We start from the raw sequence: 18,893 nt of genomic DNA, 5'->3' as shown, positions 1-18,893 counted from the left end.
TTTGGTTGCGAGAATCGGAGGAACAAATCACGACAGACAATAACAGAATAATAAATCTAAACAGTTGGATGGTATATCTGGTGCTGATTAGCCCAACCCAGGGCAGTAGCTAATATACACTAACTTTAGTGAACACAGGGTGAATTTATGTTCGCTCTTTTATAAGTGGTTTAGATAAAGTGCCATTATAGAGCTCGAAATCGGTATATTTTTATTATGAATAGAAATATATTTACCAATTAAATTTTATGTAATCTTTGGGCAATAATGAGAAATGGTTTTAATAAAAAATAATTTTCCAAAATTAATATTATCTCTATTTATAAATAGATGTCTAAAATTTGTCTAAATCTGATGTATCGGACGGAGTAGAACTTTTTTTAACACCTTTCTAAAATACCTACTCTGATTTATATTAGTTATTTATAATATAAATATATCTATGATATACAGTACATAATGCCTACAGGTATTAAATTGCAAGTCCCAAAACCGTGTCGAGGTTCTAGAAAGAAAACACGAGCCGGAGGAAAGAGAGGTGGGAAGACTAGAAGAAGCCGAGGAGCGAGAGGAGAGAGAACGAGGAAGAAAGGGAGAGATGGGGATCCGGTTCGTGCTGCTGGTGAACAAGCAGGGGCAGACGCGGCTGGCGCAGTACTACGAGCACCTCTCTCTCGACGAGCGTCGCGCCCTCGAGGGCGAGATCGTCCGCAAGTGCCTCGCCCGCACCGACCAGCAGGTACTACCCGCCCATCTCATCTTCGAACCAGCAAATTCAGCACCTGTATCAGTTCTCTTCCCTCTTCTTTTGCTGGATCCAAGAACCCTAGTTCTGTCCCAGACCAAGAACGATTTTTTTTTGGATCTGGATCAAGATGGGCTACTGACCTTGATTTTCATGTCTGTCTGACGGAAACTGTGTGCTAATGCAGTGTTCTTTTGTGGAGCACCGGAATTACAAGGTCGTCTACAGGCGCTACGCCTCCCTCTTCTTCCTTGTCGGCGTCGACAATGATGAGGTGTGAATTCCGCCAGCCCTGTCTCCCGTGTGCATAAATTTATTGTTACATCATCGTCACACCAGTTAGATAGTCCTAGCGAATCTTGATGGGAATATGCTGTGCGCTCAGCTCTAATCACCTGGCTTGGCTAAACGAAAACTAATATGTAGATGATAGGATAATAAGAGGGATATACATATCTAATTGCGTCATCGATCTTCCAAAGCATTGGTATTTCTCTTGTACTTTGTAATATGCGTTGTGAAGTTTGCCTACTGTTATTGTACTTCTGTTTTTCTGTCCTGTTGAGATTATTTTCTGTTTGCTCATTCAATCATTGCTAACGCAAAATAAACTTTATCTGGGTATATGCTGTGGGCTTAGCAAAACTACCGCATAATACAAGTGAAATTAGTTGGAAGGTACCATCGGATCATTATAATTGAGATGACAACTTCCAACACATTGACCTAATTGCTACAACGATCGAAAACAGGCTGAAGGAAAATTAATAACACCATTGTTCTTACACTTGTATTCGGTTCCTCATTGCAGCTGTGGAGCCATCGTTGTGCTCTGTTAAACACTTCCCTTGCCATCTGATTTAGTTGCTCCTTGCTCCTTACACAGGACACCTTTTTTATGAGAGAGCTCTTGATGATCAAGACAATACCGTATGTAGTAGAGTTGCGCCTCATCTCATGATTATGGAAGAGTTTTGAAAAACCAACAAGCCAACATAGAACTCCACCACAAGGAAGAAAACAAAACCTTAATCTCTCTGTATAATACAACTCAACTGCTCACCGTCCTTAGTGACCTGATTTCTGGTCTCTCGATTCTGGAGATGGTGATTTGTAGCATGGTGGCAAATAGTTAGTGCCAATTGCCCTCCCAGCTAATACATATGTTCTATTTCTACATTCTATAGATTTGCATGTCTCGTGTTTGTTCTGTGATGATCTGAAGAAAGAGTTTGTTCTCTTTGCATATGAGGATGATAAATATAGGCAAGAGACGCTAGTAAAATACACAAATCGACAAAGATGCAAAGCCGTTGGCATTAATATTCTCCGCATTGCTGAGAAGTAAGAGGCACTTAATAAGCACTGCTGAATGTGCTTGTATTAAATAGGAGGCTCCAGCAAATAAAGAAAATAATGCCCCGTTTGGATGTTTGCATTGGGAGGCTTGACATTGTATTGGGTCGAATATCCAATACCTATGATATTGATATTGCTATTGAATACCCATATTTCTGTTTGGATGTTTCGACATTCGCAATACAGACTTGATATTGAGTTTGAATACCAGATGTTGCTTCGATGGTCAAAGTGTGGAATTGCAGTTGTTTGAGACTCCGATTGTTATACTGTTGTATAAGCTAGACAATATTTTTCACAAGGACATTCAAATGCATAATTATATATAGCTAGTACATTGTGGATGCTAAAACTGAATTAAAGGTGAAGGGACGAAATGTACTAGTACATTGTTGATTCTTTCCAGATAAATAATTTTCCACCTGTAGCTTTTATTTCACGTTGAGATTGAGTTTGTGGACTTCTGGAATCTTGGTGAACAAATGAACATTCCCTGGTTTCGTCTTGCCTTGCTATACATATCACTGCTAATTCAAAATTGTAAACTTAGGGTGTGATTAGTTGGATGGGTTATTGAGTTGGCTCCAAAACGGTAAAAGCAGGATGAGCTGGAACAGGATTGAGGTCATGCAGGAAATGTTGTTTGGTTGCTGGTTAGCCTGCATTTGTGGAGATGTTTTGTTGGATGTACTATAGTGTTGACTGCATGTTTATTTGCAAGGCATGTTAGGAAAAAACAATATGTTTTCATGGCTTTGATTTTCCTAATATATTTGCATAACCTTATGCTAACCTGACCCACTTTGTTTGTCTTACTCTAGTGTGTCCTAATACTATGATATAATGGCATTACCGCAACCTGCATGAGCAGAAGCGTGAGAAATTTCACGTTTCTCCTCAGCCTAGCCCAGATCAACATTTTGCATCAGTTGAGCTTGGTTGCTTTATTTGTACAGCCAAGGAAACAAGGAAAAAGTGCGAAAGAGTCTGCAGTAACTCAGTCTGGCAACCCAAATACACCAATCCACCTTTAGTGTGCAAATGTATCATAAAAGATCTTACTGTGAACTCTCCCTTAGTTTCCCAACAACCAGACAGCCTTATCACATCATTACAGAACTGCCAGTGTAGGATTTGCACATTGGTACAGATATCTGAAATGAGGTATCTTTCTTTGATAGCTGGTATTGCTATTGAATTATCCTTTGATGGCCCGATTCGTTGGCAACTTCTGTGTGTTGATATTCCTACTGCTTCTATAGTAATACTACTGCACTATAACAACTCGGCATATGCATCTGTACCTTGAGTCTCCTGACAATATTTCGGCTGTATTGTGTTTAACAGAATGAGTTAGCTATCCTCGAATTCATACATCTTCTTGTGGAGACTATGGACCGCCACTTTGGCAATGTGGTAAGCTTACATATCCTAAGGGTTGGGCATCGTAAAGATACTCACACAATTATGGCTAATGCTAATTTCCTCTGTGGCAGTGTGAGCTTGACATCATGTTCCATCTGGAGAAAGTGCATTTCATGCTTGAAGAGATGGTGATGAATGGCTGTATCGTGGAGACAAGTAAACAGAACATATTGGCACCCATCCAGCTTATGGAGAAAACTTCGTAAATAGTGAACTCAAAGTGTCTTGTTTTTCTACTCTGATGCTTATCTTCTTCCCCCCTCTTGCCATAGATATTACCTCTGTATGTGAAAGTGCCAAACAACTGTTGTATGCATGGGTTATCCTGTTCGCCCCAATGGAAACTATGAAATGTTATATGATGCTGAAAATGAAGACTGCCATCATTCTTGTTGTTACTTCTTTCTTGCTAGTAGTAAGTAGCAACTATTTTGTAATGTAATATTTGTGTTTTTTTTTTACAATTTGCTACCAGGCTGGTATTTGAGAAGTAACTGAAAATAATAATATCATTGTCGGGTTGATTTATATCGCTCGTGCTACTATGGGTATTTATCTGAAGAGTAACTGCCATTTTTTAGAGAGGAATTGGCGATCAATTTACATGAGACGAGCTTCTCTGTGCATGCCCCAGGCATTTCTTGCCCCTCATTTGTTCTCCCGAATTCTTCCTTGGTTATTCAAAGCTTATGTATATTTATTCGAATTTATGAATAAGTGCTATTGGCAAGTTACCTGAAAACAATACACTACTCCCTCTGATCCAAATTAATTGACGCTCTCAGATTGTCTGCTTGATTTTGCAACATTGCTGCTACCTATCTGAAGAGGAACTGCCATTTTTTGAAGACGAGAGCGGGTCTTGAATTGGCCAAGGTGGACTTTCTTGAGTTCGGAAGGTGAGTTTGGTTCAGTCGTGAAAGTGCTTTGGAAGACAATGGCCTCTAATGGTGATATTCTGGCTGAAAGCACAACCTACGTGCTGGCAGAAACGATCAAGTAGTAGCGTTGTATTGTGGTCGTCAAAGTGTGCAGACCAAGCTGCTACCTGCGTGCAGAACGCCTGCTTGATAACTTACACAAGAAGACATACCAAATCCATTACAACTTGATTATGTCAATAGCCAGTTGTCACGTTTCCTGCTGCCACCCGTTTCCACGCAAGGAAATGACACACTATCGACTTACATTACATGCATGTTGGAACAGTAGTCTTCCTGCTCCTATTCATGAACAGAATGAGAATAGTGTTTGTTCTATTTGCATATGAGGTACTGGATACATATACGATGTATACAATGCGAAGAGAGGAGCTAAATAGTTGAGTCGACAAAGATGCAAAGAGTTCCTATTAATAGACGAGTCACGAAGCTAGCCGGGGGGTTGTGATTGGGTTGCTGAAAAGTAAAAGAGTGACAATTAACACCGCTGGATCCATTTGCTTGAATTAAATAGGGGCTTCGTGCTACTAAAACTAACAAATAGCTGGTCCAAACACATACTTCCTCCGTCCACAAATAAGTGGACGTGCGTGATTTTCAAGGCAAATTAGTAAAAGGAGAGAGAAAATTGCATTGGGAAGATGCAACCAACATCTCTCTCCTCTTTAATTATTTCACCTCCAATATGCTAAGTGCATGTATAAAATTAAGAGAACATGTGCTACATATTATTGGGTTTGATTTCCGTGCAATGAGAGAGAAACAACTTTTGCTAATTTAAAGTGCATTGGGAACATAGAAGTACACTCTTTCATTGACAAAGTTTAAGGCTAGATGTCCACTTATTTGTGGACGGAGGGAGTACAAAACGTTATAATATAACTGCGTCCTATATGGCAAAATGAGTTTGTTATCTACAAATTCATATATTCATACACATTATTTAGCGAAAATATGGACACCACTTTAGCAATGTGGTAAGATTTCAGTTTTAAGGAGTCAGCAATGTGAAGATACTCACACCAAGGGAGAAAACACTACTTCCACTCAAGCTAGTGTGAGCGCGACTTCATGTTCCACCGGCCGAAGGTGAAATTCATGCTAGAAGAGATAGGGAAAAATGTTCTATGATGTTGAAACTGGAGATCTATGTCATTTTACTTGTTATATTTTTCAGGAAATTTTACTTTAAACTTAGTTCTTACTAGCAACTGTTCTGCAAAGTACTGTTTGTCTTTTTGTTTATTGTGCTTATATTCTAACAGGATGGATGCACTTGATGAGAATACGACAGTAATCTTTACATGAATTATTTAACACGTGGTATGTGGGGAAAAATCGCTGGGTTGATTTGCATCACTGGTAACATCTTGACTGCATTTGCTAGTATGAACTGTTGTCTGAACATCAACTGTCTGAACACTAACTTTTCTGTGAATTCTTAGTATCTGGGAGCTCTTAAAAAACCAGTCTGGTACATCTCTAATCTTGAATGGATTAAGACTTGCACTCTTGCAAGTTTGCAGCATGATCAACAAGTTATGCAAAATATAGCACTACTTGCAATTGTTTCTGCGTACTGCTCAGCTGAAAGTAGGCATTAGGAGTGAGTCATTTCATGAGGCACCAAAGATTAATGTGATCTAAATCCTCAACTTGTGCAATATCTCAAGGCTTGCACTTGTGTATCACACCGATGAAAAAATTTACAGGTAAGTTTAGCAGTTATAATGTACAATCGGTAGGTGGTCCGAGTACCAATTTGTAATTTTCTTTACTTTTTAGATTATTTGTACTACTGTTGATAATTATTAATAGATCGGTGGATTTCTCGCAAAAAAAAATTGTATAATCGGTTCAAAGAGAATCTACCCGAAGAACCGGAAGCAGAGTCAAAAGCTTTGCTGCATCTCATGATTACGAAGAAGTGGGTCTGGCACGACACAGAAAGACAAAAAAACGCCCCCTTGCTGCTCCTCTCGAGCAGCCTGGGCGGAACCCTAGGCGAACAGGCACAACACCGCCGCCACCAAACACCTCTCCCCCCTTGCCGCCGCCGGAGGGCGCCACCAGGCAAAAGCCTGCACGGCGTCGGCGGGGAGGCCTCTCCCCTGCAACCTCTCCGCGCGGGGCGTTCTCGCGGGGTTCTCCCCCGGCTGGTGAGCTGCTGCTCCGGCGCGGCTTTGGCGCAGCGTGCCCCCGCCCCGGCGTGGCGCTCGTCCACGTGCCAGCGTGGAGTTCGCCCCGTGCCGACGTGGAGCTGCTCGGCCTCCCCGTCTTGGTCTCCTCCTTCCGCCTCCGTGCTTTGCTTCCGTGCAGCGCCGGGCTCCTTCCCGCGGCAGCTGCTCGCGCCGGTGCCGGCATGTGCAATGCCCCGTGCCCCTGGCTGTGTGGCTGGCGGCTGCTCCCCTTCCCTGTTGGTGTTGCTCCACGCGGGGGGCAGATCTCACCCGACAGATCTGGCCCTGGAGCGTCCCGACCGGACCGCTGCCCGTCCAGGTTGGACCGCTCAGCTCTTCGGCCGCTCCTTGCCCCGGTGGCCCGTGTCCACCCTCCGACCGTGGTTTCCGCTGAGTGGAGGAGGTCAGCCTGTCTCGACGCTTCGTGTCAAGCTCTGAGAGAAATCTTCGATCCTGGCCTCGCCGGATTTGGCGGTGGCGACACTCTCTGTGTCGTTCTTCCTCCTTGGAGGCACCGTCCTGGAGCTTTGCATGTGTCGGATAGCTATGCCTCTCGTCTTCTCGCCGACCCTTGGCTCGTATCCCTCTAGAGCTAGGTTGTTGTCATGGTGGCCCAGACCGTGCTACCTGGACGTCCTGGGGTGGCCTCGGCTTGCGTTGCTCTTCGACCACGAGGGTGGCGCGCACACCGGTGACATCGCCCAGACTCGGCTATCCGACGCCCTTCAACCGTACGGTGACGCTTCTTGGTGTGCTCATGTCTGGTCTCCACGTATTCAGCTACCTGTTTCGTTGGGCTGCTTGCCTCCGGTGTTGAGGTTCTCACCGGAGATCCTCCTTGGCGGCCGGCTTGAGGTCGTCGAGGTGGCTTGCTCGTTATGACTTTGCTCCGGTTCGTGCTTGTGGCGTGACTCGACTCTGCATCGCCTTTCGGCCACAGGGTCGACACACCACTGTCATCGCCCCAGTCTCGGCTATCCGACGCCCTTCGACTGTGCTTGGTCTCGGTTATGCAGGTCCTTCGTCGCCACCCGTCGCTCACCCTGCTAGGTCGTGGTGCTTGTCTCTTGAGGTGCTAGCCTCCCAGAGGGTTCGGTTAGCTTCTGATGCTAACCTCCCTCTACCTTTTTGTGTTCCTTTGCTTCTAGTTTGCTTTTCTTGTATTTTTTGTCTTCTACTCTGTAACCCCTGTAATTTCTCTAATTTGGTTGTAAGAACTTGGACCTGCTAGGCTAATTTTTTTTTACGAAGAAGTGCACAAAAATCCAACAGGCCAACGGAGCCTCCACCAACAAGAAAGAAAAAGAAACAAATCTTTATCTGTATAATACAACCCAAACGCTCACCGTCTTCAGTCACCAGATTTTTGGCCCACTCTTCAATTTGGAGATGATAATGGCGAATATTAGACACAACTCCTCACCCAGCTAGTACAGACTCCTATATTCCATCCATATGTACTTGACAGTTGTGTCGTTTCCTACTGCTACCCATTTCCAAGCAATAAACTGGCGATCGCTTCCGTACATGTCAGAATAATAGTATGTGCATACATCTAGTCTTTGTTATCTGATGATTTGAAGAGAGTGCTTGTTCTCTTTGCGTATGAGGATGTTAAGTGTACGAGGGATACACGGGAGTTCAGTAAAATACTAAAATTGATGAGTCGAAAAGGTGCACAGTTGTTTGGATTAATTATTTCTGCATCGCCGAAAAGTAAAAGAGATGCACTCAATTGAGGCTGCCAGATGCATGTGCCTGAATTGATTAGGAGGCACTACCTCGGTAAAGAAAGTAAATATCAGATACGTGTCAAACATATGTAAGAATTGTGCTACATACTTGTAAGAAAAACAACAGAAACAATGCAACATCCGGAGAAGATTTTCGTCTACTTGGTGTTACCGACCTATAAAAAGACACATTTGTTTAGCTGCTAGCACATACATATGGCTTAAAATAGCCGCCAGAATCAAAACAAATATTGGAACTGTATCTTGTACTATGAAAAACTGAGTTAGGTATTGCAGAATACATAGTTTCATACCTGTGCAAAAGAAAATAATTTAGAATTCATAGCTTCATACACACTTTTCTATCGAAAACATGGAGACCACTTTTGTAATGTGTTAAGCTTGCATAGTGTACAAATATCTGAAAATGGGTATCTCCTTCTTTCATTGGGAATTTTGCGATAATGCTACTGAGTTATCCTTTGATGCTCCGATTTGGTAGTGATAATTCAGTGTGTGTAGACTGAAGGCTACAAATTATATCGATATATGTTGCCTTCATTGGTGATATTTCTATATTTGTATTAAGTCTATAGTAATACTACTGCGGTATAACAACTCCGTCTCTGTATTTTGGTTGCAACTTGTTCGACAGAACGAGTCAGCTATCCTCGAATTCTTATATACTAGATTTAGATGTGCGCCTTGGCGCACGATCCCGTAGAATTTGCACCGATTTATGGTTTGTATAAAATTGATGAAATCAGGTGAAAATGAAAATCTGATTTTTAGATTTTACAAAACAAAATCGATAGGATGAAATTAGGACAATGCACACAAAATCATGAATGAAGTAGCAAACACTTATATACAATCAAAAAAAAAGAGAGGAAATAGAGCAATATTTTGGGGCTTGCCATGGTTGGCGGCCCGGTAAACAGTTATATTAAGCATATGTAGATATCGACAGTAATAAAACATCAAATGAATAAAAAACTATTTGATAGGTGAAACAATATGTAATTAATACGCATTTCAAAGGTTGTTGGTTCTATAGTATGACTTCTCCATCGAAACGATGTTTACGACATATTATCGGAGAGAATGTCTCCGTCACTTCTCACGTCGCCCTTGGTGGGTATAGTATTGTTAATGGCTTTGAAAACTGCGGACGGTGAGCACCGCCCTAATCAAGACCCTGGATGGAATGTCACCAACATCCGCATGCCAAGTTATGAATATTGACATAGAGATACGTTTGTGAATTAGGAGCCCGACTTGGCACGCGTTCCCGGTCTTTGGTAAACAATTTGGCAATCACTATATTAATCGTGCATAAAAATATATAACTGATTAAGCTATAAACCAAGAACACACATGACTTAGTCATTCCAAAATGAAATATAGAAACAACCTGTATCCTTGGATTCAATTCTTAAATGCTAATTAGAAAACGAAATGCAAATGAAAATGGTACACTCTTATGTTACAAATAAACATGTAACAATGTGTTTGCGGATGTGTTTTTAAAGCTATTAATTTCTCCTATGCATTGTGTGTAGCGATGGAACAAATAGATACACTCAACTTAGTGAAAAAATGATGGGTCTGGCTCACTTCTAAAAGCATGCAAGCCACAACTTTGCCCTGTTTACTTGCTTTTGGAGACATCCTGAGCTTTGTCCTGCTGCACCGACCTAAAACACCATAACAGGACCATCTATCGAGTTTTTATTGTACAACCCACATCCCTCTTTTACTGAGCATGCATCAGACGCCATTTTTTTTTGGAACAGTGGAACTGTCTGAGAAATTTCTTGACCTTGCAAGACCTGCAGGAACCCAACAGATTCACCAAAGCCTACAGATGGGTTGGAAAACAGAAGTTCCGAGGTGGAAGCATGTAACTTTTTATATTAGTAAGGAATATCGAACCATCTAGACGATCAAATTATGAGGCCCCAGCTGGCTGAGGACAATATTTAACACAATGAGTTCCGTAAGCCATCAATTCTTGACCTGGCAAGACCCTGGGGAGCTTACCAGCTACCACATAGTCCGGCGACGATTTAAAAATACGCTTTTGAGTGCTTATTGTAATAACTGATTTGTTGGTTTCTATTAATAAATATAAAACTCTATACAACTAAAGCATATAAATATGCCAAAATGTACTAAATATCATATAGCTTTCTCCATTTCCACCTGTGAACAAATCACTTTATAGGTAGGGGTGGCTTGAATTTTGCTAAGTCATACTGATGCTAAACAATTTAATTGGAATTCACAAAAAAAAAGAATATTCAAAGTATTCTTAACCAATAGAAGTTTGATTATTATGAAAACTATTGACTTGAGGCGGTGGAAATAAAACCCAGAAGTTCCACTGGTTAGTACAACCTCTTGTCTCTAGCTAGCTGTAAAGCTCCCCCACAAATATATATAGCATGTAGCAATTGATACTAAAATAAACTTATTTTCTTTAGTCGACCCAAATATATTGTTTGCTACTGATCTACAAACTCTAGCAACAAACTAATATGCATAGACACAGAACTTGTTCATACCTATGTTATGTGAATGCAGAACTCGTAATGGTATAACTGGTTATATTTAGCTGGACAACCTTTTTTAATTTTCTATTTCTTTTACTCAAGTCATTTTTTATCTAGAGCCAGCCTATTTGCCCCAAGCTTGTGGTCGACATACCACTTTCCTATGCCCATAAGATATATTGATGTAAGGCTGAGAAAAATATTTGTACATATATGGAGCAGAGGACAAACCTGATGAAATCAGAAACTTAAGTAAATCCAAATGACTAATTACTTGGGCTGCCTACCTCTACATAGTTTCCTTGTCAGGCACCTGAAATTTTCCAGTGGCCGGCAAACAAGTAACTTTTTTTTAGTTCAAAAGAGTGTAACAAATAGAATGTCGGGTAATGTTTGACCTTGATTTCCATATTATGCAGCAATGCATGCATAGTTCATAAATAAAACAATACACAACTAAAACGTAAATTAATGACCGCGCTACCATGGTAAAGGAAAAAAAGGTAATGAATTGCTTCATATTCAAGGCTGGTATTGATTTGAGCTGCGTTTTTATTATCACGGTCTCAATGTATATCAAATCTACTAATTAGGCCTCGTTGTTGTGCTCTGCAAATAAAGAATGATGGAAATTAAATGGAATTTTGGCAACTTCCGTTCCGAGCAGAAAATGAAACATGCTAAATTTAACGGATGGCATAACTACAACAGTACGTATACAAATGGTTCTACTATGTGAATATAACAGTATGATAGAAATCTTAAGCAGAAGAAGCACAGTCAGCTACTATGAAAGCAGTTGTTGACACCACCAGAAAAAGAGATGTTGGCAGCACATGATGTTAGTTCAGGATAATATAGAAATGGTGACTGACCAGCTCAATGCCCACGAGTCAATAAAATATAAACATTAACAGAAACTATTCAGATCCATCAAGTGGTTCAAACAAACTCATAGCAAGCTACTACATGGTTGGTGCAAACTGATTTCTAAAGGCCAATTAAATATGGCACAGATGCATGGAAGTATTGCGCCACGAAGAAAGGTTGGTTTTGATGCCATTCATAAACTTCGAGAGAATGGAGTGATAACAATAGAATACCTTGGTTTTCTTAAAATACTTCTTTGTTTCTCACTATTTCCATTGTTTCTGAAGTCTGACATCACAACCAATTAAGACAGGTGCCTGAAACATGAACAGGAAGGGCACTTGCTAGTCAGCACAACATGATAATATCAGATAATACGCCTCACCCAATCAGTTTGTGTATTACCTGATATAGTATGTAATGTGTGCATGTATGAAAAATATTAAAATAACACAACAACATAACATTGGAATCAAGGGAGCGTCTATCCCTTATTCATTCTCCCAGCTCATTATGTCAAAAATGGCAATAGACAGCTAAAATTAGGATTTGAGCTGTCAATTACCTTATTTTTTATATTAAAATCATGTTGTTCAAATTCGGATCGAACATTTAGTGAGAACAAGCCAGATAGCAATGTAAACAAAAAAAAAAAGGTAAATGATATTTCGGATCGAACAATCAACAGACTGAACTTACATGTAAGAAAGTGATGGGCTCATAGGGCTAGTGAATTGGCACATAGGCTCACAGGTAAAAAATGCCCAAATAATCTCAGAAGCTCGCCCAATTTACCGTGCAAGCAATGCAAAAACTTCCTCTTCAGGCCCTGAAACAAAGCATTCACATAATTGGAAATGAACATGATTTTAGGAGAAAGAAAGGAAGCAAGAATTAACCACAACGGGTCAAAACTTTGAACCCAAGTATTATACATATTTGTTTTAGGTTCTTGAAGTAAAAACAAAAGGTGGTACTAATATATGACAATTCCCAATGAAAGCTTAGTAATCTGCAGGTGTAAAGACAAATCAAATTTATCACCTCTCACTAGGGGCCTACCTCTCACTAGGTATATCAATAATCATGCATCAATAATAATTTTGAAGCAGCCAAAAATATCAGTAGCAATCTGTAAGGATGAACTGAAAGGGTTCCAATTTACAAATTAAAAAAGTAGGTGTTGCTTTGAGTTGAAGATGAAGTGTTTCTCAGCAGGGAAGTGGGAAGAACTTACCAATTTTGTTTGGTTGCATTTCTATGTTAATGTTAACAAAAAATTGAGCAAAATCAATAAGCACGGATCTGGAAACTAATGCCCAGTACCATATCGAGTTTTGTTTCCATGTATTCACTAAACATGGAAACAGAGATATTGATATTCTTCCTCTACAATATACCTGGATCAAAATAGCCGGAGGGTTATAAATCAAATGCAATTAAATCAAAAATAATTTATCTACTATGAGAATGAAGTAGAAAATGCATCATTAGGGCTAAATACCATTTCTGATGCTTCCATATTCTGTAGTAGACACCAACTCGCTGAAATACTTCTTGACCTAGGTCGAGCATGTTTCAAACGAAATCAAAAGAATCACCACCTTCATGTATTTCTTCAAGGATTGCACATCAATGAAAATGCGGCATTCCACTAGGAATCTGAGGCATATGTTGCAAGAATTGGTTGCTTAATTAGTACTAAATAATTAATTATGACGAGAATATAAAAGTTGGAAATCTTTGAACACCCTTATGAATAAATTAAACAAACATAAAGATTTGAAACTCTCATGTATAGGTACTCCCACAATGCAAATATGAAATCACGCTACAACCATTGATTGTCCACCATACCAATGAGTCTAGCTCTTTCTAGAAAACTGAAAGGCCAACCCGTTGCAAAAACTATCCAGTACCATCAATGGTTATTTTCATTGCTAATCCTCACAAAAAATACTTAAGAAGAAGAAATTGGTACAAAACATATGTTCTGGATAACACAATTGACAACCACTACCAAGAACTCCATACTCGTTTTTTTATCTAACAGCTTGGAGGCATCAAGCTACCAAGAACTCCATACTCGATTTCTGAATCTAACAGATTGGAGGCATCAGAAACTCAATCAAACCAAAATTTTCGGATCTATGACATGTAGATGCCACAGATCTTTATTTGGGGAGATGATTACTGGCTCGTAGAAAAGCATCCTTGCCTTATTAACTCGGTGGAGGCAATGGCAGCGGAGGACAAAATTAAAGGTCCTCCCAAACCTCTGACGCCATTGTAGTCTTTCTTTTTGAGCTGCTACAAGAAGGGGTCCTCTAAGAGAGAGGGGGGTAGAGAGTGCATAGAGAGATGAACCTGGAAGAAGAGGTGGAGGAGGGCAGGCCATTATGATCTTCCTTCTCACCAGCGGGCGCCCGAGTTAAACGGAGGAGGGGCGCGGTGGCGGAGCTCCGACGTCCATCCCTTGCATCGTGCTACTTCAGGTGGTGCGATGGTAGCAACACATGGTCCTCCCAGCGACAAGGGCGAGCGGCGCGGGGGAGGAGATGGAGCGGCCAGCTGCGGCTGAGCCTACAAAGATGAGAGAGAGGAGGAGAACGGGCAGGAAGGGAAGGGTACGCTGTGGGATGGAGGAGGCGGAGGAGCTCGTGACGCGGACGGAGCAGGGCGGAGGGGATTGAGGAGGACAAGCCCGCTCGGGGATTGGCGGGCCGGCGGCTAGGGTTTCCGCCGTCGGACGTCTCCTTTTATATCGTTGTTACGTGTTGCTAGCCCGAATGAACGGACGAGATTCCCCACCTAACACCTGCTGACAAGATTCAATGGCTCAGAAGCGCTAATCGTTGTGAGGTCCCCGTTGGCGGGCATCATATATACCCCTGGATTCTTGTGGAAACTATGGACCGCCACTTTGGGCAATGTGGTAAGCCTATATATCATAATGGCTCAAAATTGTGAAGTTACCCGCAAGAAAAGTAAATATACTCACATGACTATAACTGATGCCACTTCCGCTCGTGCCAATGCGAGCTCGACATCATGTTGCTTCTAGAGAAAGTGCACTCCATGCTATAAAGATATGGTGATGAATGGTGACAAGTACACAGAACATATTGGCACCGATCTATCTTGTGATAAAACCCTCGTAAATAGTGAACTCAAAGTATGCTAAACAAGTAACAACAAGAGACCGATCTTTCTCTCTCTTGCCATAGATTTTACCTCTGTATGTGAAGGTGCCAAACAATGCTGTATGCATGGGTTATCTTATTCTACCGACTGATGCTCAAAATTGAAGACGCCATAATTTTAGTTGCTACCCCTTTCTTACTAGTGGTCTGTACTTCCTAACTACTATTCTGTAATGTCTGTTTTTGACAATTTTCCTTTTTACCGGACTGGATGCACTCCATGCCCATAAGACCGGAGTCTTAACTTGAATTTATGAACATTTGGTGTTTGAAAAGTCATTGAAACAATAGTAACATTATCAAGTTCATTTGCATCACTAAAAGTAAAAGCAATAATTTTCTTGGCCGTGCCATTAGGAACTGATCAACTCTGACACATTTTTCTTCTAATTCTTCCACGATAAGTCAAAGCTTGGAGACTCGTACTGAGCTCATCAAGTTGTGTATAATCAAGCTAAGGGTACGGCAGATGCCCCAAGGCCATCGCCTGCTTTCCTGTTTCTCCTTTCCTGTTGTGGCGCCATTGGCTCGGCAGAGTTTTGTGCCGCGGTAGCGCTCTCTCTCGCGGTCTCCCCCTCCGTCTGAGGTGATCACTGTTAAGCTTCATGCACTAGCCACTTGAACCAAAAATCCAAACTGACGGAAAGGGCTAGGCAATCTACTTGTACACGTTAACACCCCCTCTCACGTGTGACGGGGAGACGAGAAGAGAAGTCAACACGTGTATAGAGGCAAAGAGGCAGCGTCGGGGCCACACGCCACACGGCAAGAGGCTGCGGGAGAATTTAGAATAAATTGTGAAAGTCAGGATTTGAACTCGAGACCTGGGGCTCTGATATCATGTTAAGCTTCATGCACTAGCCACTTGAACCAAAAGTCCGAACTGATGGAATGAGCTAGGGAATCTACTTATACACGTCAACAATCACAAGTGGCTCCGTGCTTTTCCAGGTGCTCCAATCCCAACTCCTATCCTCCTCCAACACAACGTCACGCGTGACAACCAGTTTCCCACAATCTGGATCAAATACACGGTAGGCTTTTGATCCAGCTTCATAACCAATGAATACCATTTGCTTGCTTCTATCTGCAAGCTTGGTTTGGCCATCCCAACCTTTTTCACATGCGCTACGCAACCGAACGTCCATAGATGCTGAACTGAAGGTTTTCTGCCATGCCATGCTTTATAAGGCGTCATCCCTCTGACGCTCTTTGTCGGTGCTCTGTTCAGCAAATAAACTGCAGTTGTCACGGCTTCTACCCAAAATTTGTTTGGCACACCCATACTTTTGAGCAGGCTCCTAGCCATTCCAACGACCATCTGATTCCTCCGCTCGACAACACCATTGTGTTGCGGTGTGTACGGTGCCGTGCGAAAGTGCTTGATGCCGTGTCGTTCACAGTGCTGAACAAACTCATCTGAGTTGAACTCATCGCGCATGTTAGTCCGTAGTGACTTTAACTTCAGGTTTCTCTCAACCTCAGCTGCGGTTTGAACTTTTTCCAGTGCATCAAGAGCTTCATCCTTGCTGCGCAACAGCACAACCCACATATAGCGTGAGTAGTCATCCACCAGGAGCAGGAAATATTTTTTTGCCTCCGGGGGTTGCAGGTGAGATGGGCCCACATAGATCTCCGTGCCACAGGTCAAGCTGTTGTGTTGCACGATATGCTGATTGAGATGGAAACGGGAGCCGCTTCTGCTTGGCGAGCATGCACCCATCACACACTTGCTCCACTTGGTCTATGGCAGGCATTCCTTCGACCATGCCATCAGCAGATAGGGCTGATACCCACAAGTATAGGGGGTGTATCGTAGTACTTTCGATAAATAAGAGTGTCAAACCCAACGAGGAGCAGAAGGTGTTGACAAGCAGTTTCGATGAAGGATTCACCGTAAAGGCTCATAGACAAGTTTTCAGGAGGTTTTGATATAGCAGATAAATAAAATACAAGTAAGTAAAATGCGAGAGTAATAATTGCAGCGAGTGGCTCAATCCTCTTTAGCACAAAGGACAAGCCGGTTTGTTTACTTATGATTACCAAACGTTCTTGAGGACACACGGGAATTTAGTCTAGTGCTTTCGCTTCATATAGTTGATTAATCTTCATTGTTTTGATAAGTGTTGTGTGGGTGAACCTATGCTAATGCACCGCCCTTCCTAGGACTAATACATACTTGTGATTAAACCCCTTGCAAGCATCCGTAAATACAAGAAAGTAATTAAGATAAATCTAACCACAACCTTAAACTCCGAGATCCTGCTATCCCTCATGCATCGATATACTAACAGGGGTTTAGGTTGCTGTCACTCCGGCAACCCCACAATTAGCAAACGAATACAAGATGCATTCCCCTAGGTCCATAAAGGTGAAGTATCATGTAGTCGACGTTCACATGACACCACTAGAAGAATAACACCACAACTTAAATATCAAACCATTAAATATTACTCAACATAGTTCACTACTAACATTTAGACTTCACCCATGTCCTCAAGAACTAAACGAACTACTCACAAGACATCATATGTAACATGATCAGAGGTGATATGATGATGGATAACAATCTGAACATAAACCTTGATTCAACGGTTTCACTCAATAACATCAATAACAAGGAGTAATTAACACCGGGAGAGTTTCCCCTATGAAATACTCAAGATTCAACCCTAGATGTTACAGCGGAGATGAGGTGCAGCGGTGGAGATGACGGTGTCAGTGGTGGAGATGATGATGATGATCCCAATGAAGTCCAGCTCGATGACGGTGATGGTGACGATGGCGACGATTTCCTCCTTCGGGAGGGAATTTCCCCGGCAGATTTCTGCCCTGCCGGAGAGCTCTTTTCTCTCTGGTGTTTTCCGCCTCGAGGAGGCGGCGCTGACTATCCTCGATGTCCCCCCGCACCTTAGGGTTTCTGGGAGATGAAGTACGCGGAAGGGCGATGGCCGAGGGGGTCGTGGGCCCCCTCCCCACGTGGCGGCGCGCCGGCCTTGGTGGCCGCGCCGACCTTGGTGGCCGCGCCGGCCTATGGGGAGGGCCCATGGCGGCCTTCCTCGACCTCCCCTTTTGGCTGGCTCCATCATTTGGAAAAATAGGAGCTTCGGTATATTTTCCGTCAATTGTTGATCTTCAGAAATATTGTATCCTGACGGCGCTTTTTCCAGCAGAATCCTGCCTCCGGTGAGTAATTCTCCAATAATCATGAAACATGCAAAATAGGTGAAATAACATAAGTATCATCTCTAAATATGAAATATATCAATGAATAACAATAAATTATGATATAAAATAGTGATGCAAAATGGACGTATCAACTCCCCCCAAGCTTAGACCTCGCTTGTCCCCAAGCAAAACTGAGCTCAGTAAACAAGACCACATGTTTATGGAGTGAAGAGTCGATAAATAAAATACGGACAAGAAGCATCACATTTATTAATTCACACAAGACATTCTAGTAAACAACTTCCTCATATAAATCAACTTGAAACAAGTAAAGGGAAATCACAAATAAAGGTGCATAGGAAATCATAATTGGTGATGGCAAACTTCATCCTAGTCAAAGAACAATTAACGGATTGTACTTATCTTTCGAGCAGAGTCTTTATATTAGAGCTTATATGGCAGAACTTACATGCTCAATCATAACAATCTTCTCATAATCATTGATAACCTTCAAAGTCATATTCATTCGGATAAAATTTGTACTAAACAAGGAAGAATAAAAGACATGATTAAATAGATCACAATATAAATGGTTGGATCACAACAACTCAATTGCTTGCTTGAGATAGAGGGAAATAGGTTTACTGACTCAACATAAAAGTAAAAGATAGGCCCTTCGCAGAGGGAAGCAGGGATTAAATCATGTGCTAGAGC

General features: G+C 41.8%; 1 protein-coding gene across 1 annotated transcript; it reads left to right on the top strand.

Moving 5' to 3' along the window:
• Positions 1-504: 504 nt before the first annotated feature.
• Positions 505-3,927, top strand: LOC124682677 (AP-4 complex subunit sigma). Its single transcript, XM_047217317.1, has 4 exons — positions 505-739; positions 933-1,019; positions 3,452-3,520; positions 3,601-3,927. The coding sequence occupies exons 1-4, from the start codon at positions 599-601 to the stop codon at positions 3,733-3,735; spliced, it is 432 nt and encodes a 143-aa protein (XP_047073273.1). The 5' UTR covers positions 505-598; the 3' UTR covers positions 3,736-3,927.
• The last annotated feature ends 14,966 nt before the right edge of the window (positions 3,928-18,893 follow it).

Source organism: Lolium rigidum, chromosome 1, assembly GCF_022539505.1.
Source record: "Lolium rigidum isolate FL_2022 chromosome 1, APGP_CSIRO_Lrig_0.1, whole genome shotgun sequence".
In the NCBI taxonomy this organism is placed as follows: domain Eukaryota; kingdom Viridiplantae; phylum Streptophyta; class Magnoliopsida; order Poales; family Poaceae; genus Lolium; species Lolium rigidum.
The sequence above is the reverse complement of the archived record's forward strand: the minus strand, read 5'-3'. Positions and strand labels throughout refer to the sequence as shown.